This window comes from Octopus bimaculoides, chromosome 7 (assembly GCF_001194135.2).
Source record: "Octopus bimaculoides isolate UCB-OBI-ISO-001 chromosome 7, ASM119413v2, whole genome shotgun sequence".
Taxonomy (NCBI): Eukaryota; Metazoa; Mollusca; class Cephalopoda; order Octopoda; family Octopodidae; genus Octopus; species Octopus bimaculoides.
In genome coordinates, this window is record NC_068987.1 from 96,472,154 (window position 1) to 96,481,088 (window position 8,935).

The 8,935-nt window shown below is 35.3% G+C and overlaps 1 protein-coding gene across 6 annotated transcripts in view; it reads right to left on the reverse strand.

The window, feature by feature from the left end:
- LOC106868839 (RUN and FYVE domain-containing protein 2) overlaps positions 1–8,935 on the reverse strand; it is a 245,763-nt gene that overhangs the window by 60,365 nt on the left and 176,463 nt on the right. For all 6 annotated transcript variants that reach the window (XM_052969822.1, XM_052969820.1, XM_052969818.1 and 3 more), the window contains one exon: positions 6,186–6,283. In XM_052969822.1, the coding sequence (XP_052825782.1) occupies positions 6,186–6,283 (98 nt within the window). The remainder of the gene's footprint in view (positions 1–6,185; positions 6,284–8,935) is intronic.

The following is an 8,935-nucleotide window of genomic DNA, read 5'->3' on the forward strand; positions in this document are numbered from 1 at the left end:
AAAAAGACATTTGAGCAAGATCGTTGCCAGTGCCGCTGGACTGGCTCCTGTGCAGGTTGCACGTAAAATACACCATTTTGAGTGTGGCCATTGCCAGTACCGCCTGACCGGCCTTCGTGTCGGTGGCAAGTAAAAGCACCCACTACACTCTCGGAGTGGTTGGTGTTAGGAAGGGCATCCAACTGTAGAAACCCTGCCAAATCAGATTGGAGCCTGGTGTAGCCATCTCGTTCACCACTCCTCAGTCAAATTGTCCAACCCATGCTAGCATGGAAAGCAGACGTTAAACGATGATGATGATGATGATAAATGGCTTTGATCTGGTCTAATCTTTTGGATGGTAGGCTTAACATGCTACCAGTTTTAACCTAACCATGTGGTCTTTGGGTATCTTTTGAAGTGTTTGCACTATTATGATCAATCAAACCAGGCCCCTACCCATCATCTATGTATCTCTTGCAGAAAATAAAGCTGGATGGGCATCAGCTGTATGTATGTTTTCAGTGTAGGAGAATCTGAAGAAGGTCAGGGGCACTGGCCTTCCTACAGTGACCAACTTGCATAAAAAAAATAAAAAATAAAACAAAACAACTCTTGTGTCTCATATTAAATATTTATAATCAATAATACACAATATACAGAGTTTGCTGAAATCTAAGTGTGTTGGTTGAAGAGAAATAAAGAAGATTTAATCAACAATAATAACAATAATTATAGCTTCCAATTTAGGCACAAGTACTGCAATTTTGAGGGGAGAGGATTAGTTGACAGCATCGACCCCAATACTTGATTGGTACTTTATTTTGTTGACCCCGAAAGGATGAAAGGCAAAGTTGATCTCAGCAGGATTTGAAATCAGATTGTAAAGGGCTGAAAGAAATAGCACAAAGTTTGTCCAATGCTCTAACAATTCTGCCAATCCAAATAACAACAACAACAGCATAATAATAATAATAATAATAATAATAATAATAATAATAATAATAATAATAATAAAATGCCCTGATGCAGTAACAGACAATGGCTCTCTTGGCTTTTGATCTTAACTGATTGGAAGTGCTATTGTGTACATGTTTTGTTTTGGTGTTAAAGATGGGCTACAGCAAATATTCTGCTCAATACCACAGATTTGCTTGTCAGTTGTTTGACTTTAACCAGTTGAGCATGTCCCTTGGTGGTTGATGATATGTGTATCTCTGATCACAAGCAAAAGTGGTGGGAGAGCATCATAGCCATGTGTTGAGAAGAATTCTTTGGGGTTTGAATAATTCACCTCTGGAAACATGGGTGTTTCATTCAACATCCTTTAGCAACTCTTATTCAGGGACCTTTTGAGTGGGATGGGCTACTTGACCTGAAGAAAACTAACAGGGCCCCACCTTCAAGGTCATGCGCTGTTTATCTTTATATGATATTACCATGTCGTGCACAAATGGTTGTGGTGCATGTACCTGGTGAACCCTATTGGACAGATAGTCATGATAGGTATATTGGGCTTCATATATTTGTACCCCAGTGTCACTTTGATGACATGTGCTGCTCTCACACTCAATAATAATAATAATAATGTCCAAGTTATGGCACAAGGCCAGCGATTTTAGAGGAATGGTAAGTTAATTACATTGATCCCAATACCAGACTGATACTATATTTTATTGATCCAGAAAGGCTGAAATGTAGAGTTGACCTTGGTGGAATTAGAACTCAGATTGTTATGAGTCAGAAGAAATGCCACAATAATAATAATAATGACAAACATAGAGACCTGAGAACTGAAATTGCTAAGATGTGGCAGCTGTAAGAGTCAAATGTAAAGGTTGTTCCTGTTGTCATCAGAGCATTGAGTTCAATACCACCCAACTTGAAGAAACACCCAGACACTTTAGAAATACTCTGCAATCTTGGTGTATTGCAAAAATTGGCTTTACTTGGAACTGCACACATATTGCATAAAGTACTATTTGTCTGAGGTCCTTGTTGTGTTTTGACAGACAGTACAAACCCTTGATACACACAGTATATTTAATTTACATCATAATATTGGATACTGTGTGATATCAATAATAATGATAATCCTTTCTACTAAAGGCACAAGGCCTAAAATTTTGGGGGAGAGGACTAGTTGATTACTGTGACCCCAGTGTTTCACTGGTACTTAATTTATTGACCCTGGAAGGATGAAAGGCAAAGTTGACCTTGACAGAATTTTAACTCACAATGTAGCAACAGGCAAAATACCACTAAGCATTTCGTTCAGTGTACTAAAGATTCTACCAGTTCACCACCATGATAATAGTAATAATAATAATGATAATAATAATAATGGTTTCAATTTTGGCACAAGGCCAGCAAGTTTATGGGGAGGGGCTAAGTTGATTACATCGACCCCAGTTTTCAACTGGTACTTATTTTGTCAACCCTGAAAGGATGAAAGGCAAAGTCAACCTTGGCGGAATTTGAACTCAGAATGTAATGAGTCAGAAGAAATAATAATAATAACAGTAGTAGTAGTAGTACACATAAAGTCATTTTGATGACCCAGGTTATGATTTGGAATAACATAAAACAATAAGCAGCACACAAACAAAAAAAATATCCAACCTAAAAAAATAGTGGCTGGTTTTTCTTTTTTTGTTGTTGTTGCTGTGATGGTGGTGGTGTTGGAAGGAACCACACAAAATGGATTGTGTGATTAGACTTTAAATATTAAATATTTAGGCACACCAGAATAGTTAATTAGAGCTGATAATCATAAAGAAAATAAATGAGATCATAAATCAGAAATTAATTTGTCAATTTGATAATCTGAGAGGGGGGAGTGATAGGGACTGGATGGGATTGGAAGTTGAGACTATGTTTATGTCACCATCATTATTATAATAACTATTATGAGATTCATGATAACTATTATTATTACTGTTTTTATTATTGTAGTAGTAGCAGTAGTAGTTTGAGTGGTAAAGTGATAAAAGTGGTAGCATGCCAACAAACTGAATCCCCACACCTATTTCATATTTACTTTGATCTTCCTTTGTTCCAACAATGAAATCCGCTGGGATCAACATTTCCTTCATCCCTTCAATCAATGAAATAAGTACTAGTAATATGATGACGGCCATTCAGTTTACTACTTGCTAAACCTTCCCTACAAAAATATGGCCTTTTGGACCGGTTTTAGAAATCTTTATAATTCTTGTAGGTGGCCAAAGCAGGAGAGTGCAGACTAAAATGCATCACATTATTAAATTTTGTGGCTGTGTGGTAAGGAGTTTGCTTCCAAACTACATGGTTCTGGGTTCAGTTCCACTGTGTGACACTTTGGGCAAGTGTCTTCTACTATAGCCTCGGGCTGACCAAAGCCTTGTGAGAAGATTGGTGAATGGAAACTGAAGGAGTCCCATCATATATATCTATGTATGTCTTTGTGTCTGTTTGTCCCCTACACCCATTTGACAATCGGTGTTGGTGTGTTAATGTCTGCATAGCTCAGCAGTTCAGCAAAAAAAAAAAAAGTTACAACTGGGGTCAATTCATTCAACTAAAATTCTTCAATGTGGTGCCCTAGCATGGCTATAGTCTCAAGACTTGAGTAAATGATAAAAGATACATGATACTAACTGCATTCAAATTTTGGGATATTTTTTCAAACATAAAAAAAAAATGCCAGTAATGTAATAGGGCCAATTCAATTATCTATTTCTTCATATCATTACTTAGTCATAGGAGTAAGGTTAGCACCCATGATATGTGTAGGCTCTTCCAGTATAATGGGATTCTTGTTTAACTTGAAGTTCAAGGGAAAGGGGTAATGAATCCCAAAGGGCTGCAGTTCTGGAAAGAAAAAAAGACTAAGAAAGGATTTTAGTGTAAGGTTTAGGGAAAGAGGATACAGGAACCTTAACAAGGAGGTGAGAGCAGCGGATGCAACAGATAGGGTCAGACAGGAGGATGCAACAGATAGAGTATGCAACTTGCTAATTCACAGAAATGGAAGACATTATAGTAGTGAGAGAAGAAGAAGCAGAGAGAGAGGAAACAGCACTGCTGTGGTTTTAGCCCACGTACACTAAAGAGTGAGTTTTTATTCCAATCAGTAAATATACTTTTATTCATGAAAAACAGCAGCACTGTCCCATATAGATGTTCTCCTATGTGGGAGCAAGCTAATCAGAGGCTGAAGTATTTTCTGACTCTAAACAAGAATTTGGTCATTATGATGAGGTTTTGGTAATGTTATACATACATGGAGATACCATTGAGCTCTAGGACTCATCAGAGCAGTTATCCAGTTTCATAGCATACAAGTGACTGAAATCACACCATTCTCCCTGTATTAGAAGTGTTTTAATCAAGAACACAACAAATTGCCTGGTCCAAGAATCAAAACCACTGTTTCATGACTTTGAGTGCAACACCCTAACCAGTAGGCCATATGCCTTAAACACACGCACACACACACACACACACACACACACACACACACACACACAGTCTTGGTGCTTTTGAAAGAGAGTAGGTTGAAGTTGTTGTCATTGTTTGCAGTTGTTTAGCTTCAAGTCAATTCTGATCAAACAGATGTATGATTAAAGGTATTTCAGCTATGATCATCCTGTCTTTTTATACATCAAGGTTCAATGTGTCCTTTTTTCTTTCCTTAAGATGGTGAGGTTTCATTTGAGGGACAATTGCTTGCTATTTCTTGTAGGTCATTGATAAAATTGAGACCTCCACTTCGTTTCAAAAGAGAATAAGTTGCTTTCATTGGAAAATGTCTTCTTTTTTTTCATCCCCCTTCCCTACAAAATTTGTGATCTTTTACTAATATAAGAAATTATTATTATCATTATTATTAGATAATTTAAGAAAACCATTTAAAATGTCTAAAAACAAAATTTGATGCTTCACCAATTCTGTCACCTACTATCAATAGTAATAACAATCTTAATAAATAATAATAACAGTTTCCAGTTTAGACACAAGGTCAGAAATTCTTTATGGCAGAATGTTAGTTGATCCTACTGACTTCAGTACTTCACAAGTACTTTATTTTATCAAACCTGATCAGATGAAAGTTAAATTTAACCTCATCAGGATTTGAATATAAATAGCAAAATGATGAACTGCAAAGCATTTACTACAATGCTCTAGCAATTCTGTCAATCCACTAGCTTAATGATAAGAGGAAGAAGAATCCTTTCTACTAAAGGCACAAGGCCTGAAATTTGGTTGGAAGGGGACTAGTTGATTACTTTGACCCAGTATTTCACTGGTACTTAATTTATTGACCCCCGAAAAAAATGAAAGGCAAAGTCGACTTTGGTGGAATTTGAACTCAGTGATAGGTGAAATACTGCTAAGCATTTTGTCCGGCATGCTAATGATTCTGTCAGCTCGCTGCCTTTAATAATAATAATATTACAGTTCTATATTTAAAAGATGAGGAATTATGTACATTATTTACATTTGACGGATATTTGTTCTCATCTTATTTGTTGTTAACACAACGTTTTGGCTGATATACCCTCCAGCCTTCATCAGGTGTCTTGGGGAAATTTCGAACCTGGGTTCTCATTCCTAAGGTATTTTTTGATATTATTATTATTATTCAGGTCACTACCTGCAATCAAACTCGGAATCTTGGGGTTAGTAGCCCACACTCTTAACCACTATGTCATATGCCTGTGGGCAATTATGGAGTGGATTTTTGGGCTTATAAATCTAATATTTTCTTATCCTTCCTTAATAATAATCCTTTTTACAATAGGCACAAGGCCTGAAATTTTGTGGGAGGAGGCAAGTCAATAACATCGACCCCAGTACTCAACTGGTATTTATTTCATTGATCCCGAAAGATTGAAAGGTAAAATCAGCCTTGGCAGCATTTGAATTCAGAACGTAAAGATTGAAAACATAATACTAATACTAATAATAATAATAATAATGGCAATGAAAAAAGAAACAATTTTTTCTTCCCTAAATATCTTGCTTCAGGGAAGTGTATTTATGAAGTGTTGTAGAAAGATTTTTAGCAATCATAAAATGTTTACACAACAATGATGCTGCTGACGATGATAATAAGAAATTATAACAGTAACAAGAACAACGAGGACAAGAATTTAAAAGAACAGTACTCAAATAGAAGAAAAAAAAAATTTAAAACAAACAAACAAAAAACAAAGACTCACTTTTTCTCCATTTCTCTCAGTGTATTTACTAGTTGTTCAGTTTTCTCTTCTAGTTTGGCAACCACTTCAGTCTTTTGTTTCAAATTACTATCACAAGTCTGAAAGACAGAACACAGTTTTTAAAGATTAGTTCAATACAGGTAACAATAGTTCAAGTACATGCAGAAGGCTGCAGTGAAATTTAAATTTGAACTGAAAAGGGCCAAGGCACTTTTACCAGGATTTGCTAAAACATATATCAATATTTTGGGCCTGTCAGTCTGAAGTAGCTCCTTCAACAACAATAATAGCAAAAGGCTGGTAATCTGGAAATGCCTTTCCTGCTGCTCAATTCAAATTTACAAACTATTGCTTTGTGTAGCAAAACACATGCATACATTTCATACACAACATCTTGATCAATCTAGAAGACACATGCCTAAGGTGGAATACTTAGGGATTGAACCTAGAAAAGCATGGTAAGAAGAAAGACTTTTGATGATCAGTACTCTATTAGAACTTGAGAAGCAAACACAGACCAGTAAGATTTTTCTTCAGTGATACAAGATGGGTGTGCAACGAAATGAAGCACGTGGTACTGAATTGATGTTTTTTTCCTCTCCCCTTTTTTCCTTTTCTTTATCTTTCTTTTGTAAAAACTTATATTATGGAAGAATTTAATAAATGATAACAGCTCACCAGATTTTAAGTCACTTGCTTTGCACACTTAACAAAAATCCTAAGCAAGAGGACCTGCAATGATTACATCATTATTGTTTTAATGTCCATTTTTCATGTTTGTACGAGTCAGGCAGATTCTTTGGAAAGGTGGCTGTTTTCCTGTTGGCAACCCTCAGCTGTTTCCAAGTAAGGAAATATTTCCCCATGGCTAGACATGACTTTACAGAAGATTGGAAATGACAGGCACTGCTTACATGATGGTGACACATGTTTACAACTATTACATGGAGTCAAAGCAAGGAGATATCCATCCATCCATCTATCCACACACACACACACACACACACACACACACAAACAGATTTAATAAGTAACTAATCCATGAAACTCTCAGCAATTGAGTCACTCTGTTGCTTGTACTAAATATTAATTAAAAAAAATAACATATATCATCATCATTTAATATCTACTCTCCATGCTGATGATGGGCTTCTTACAGCTTCTGTCTACCAAATATAGTCACAAGGCTTTGATTGGTCCAGGGCTGTAGTAGGAGATACTACCCCGACGTGCTCTGCAATGAGACTGAACCCAAAACCATGTAGTTGTAGTTGGGAAGGAAATTTCTTACCACACAGCCACAACTACAATGACTTTGTACTGTATGAAACCTACAAAGAAACATTTGTATGACCTCATCATCTCAGATTGACTAGTATTGTCTATACACACACAAATTATTATACCGTACATCAACTTCAAGGGTCTTTGTCACAACTTCATAGCAAAAATAATAAAACGATAGAGACATTAAAATATGGAAGCTACTTGTACAGACTAGTAGTGCGATCAGACATCATTATCAATAACAACAGAAACAAAAATATAATGAAACATTTGCTTTCTTACAGATGTTACAAAATTTGGTTGAGGAAAATATCTCCTTGAAAGAAATTCTAATTTTAGAAACGTTTTAAGATTTAGAAATAGAAATAGGAATATTAAAAAAAAAAATCAAAACAAAAAACACAGTACCAATGATAGTGTATTAGGGATGGATAAAAACCAAGTATGGAAAAAAAAACCCACCAAAAAATTGCTCCAGTGATATAATATATAACTTATCCTATGTCCAGAGGATAGAGTTTGGAAACATGAATAGTTCAAATGAAAATAAATGTACAGAAGCTAATCAATATAAAAAATATGACTACAAACATTGATTTGTATCTACTTTTTGGAGACAAAACTCCCTGATGTTTCTACATTAAAGAAGACCGAAACATTTTTTTGAGATTAAGAACCATTAAGTAAATTCTGTAAAATAATAATAATAATAAAAATACTTGAACCTTAAATGAACAAATGAAGTTGCAGCAATGATTTAACATTTGGTTTTCCATGCTTGAATGGGTCAGATGAGTATGTTAGAGCAGTTTTCTATGGCCAGATGCAATTCTTGTCACCAACTCCCACCCACTTGTTTCTAGGAGAGCTAATAATAAGTCTGTTCCTAGAGAAATAAGGTCACTTCCTGTTGAAAAAGAGTTCATAACTCCAACTAATAAGATTTGTCTCCCCTTACACACACTTCCTGTTTTGACACCACACTTCCTGCTTAACACAAACTTTTAGCCCCTTTTCTCTTTTTTTTAAACCCAACACAACTCTCAATTCTCATGCATCCTTATTTTTCCAACCATTATATACATGAATTACCATTGAACTTCAAAAGCTCAAAGACAATATAATGTATTGGTATATTTATTTTTTTATATATTATTTTCTTCATTTTGTACTTCTTTGTAAAAAACATTTTCATTCTCCCTCTTCTTGATAATCTGCTATGCAATGAAAGCCGGTTAGAAATCTTTATTAAAATATGCTTCCAGTTTAGCATTCTGCCTTATTATTATTTTTCATTTTCCTATTATTTCTCCACGTGTGGTTAACACAACCCCACTATTGACTGACTTATATATATATATAAATATATATATATATATATATATATATATATGATTTTTCCTTTCCACAAACTACAGGACACAAGTGAGGTTGGAAGAAAGATAAAAGGAGAACGGTTTATT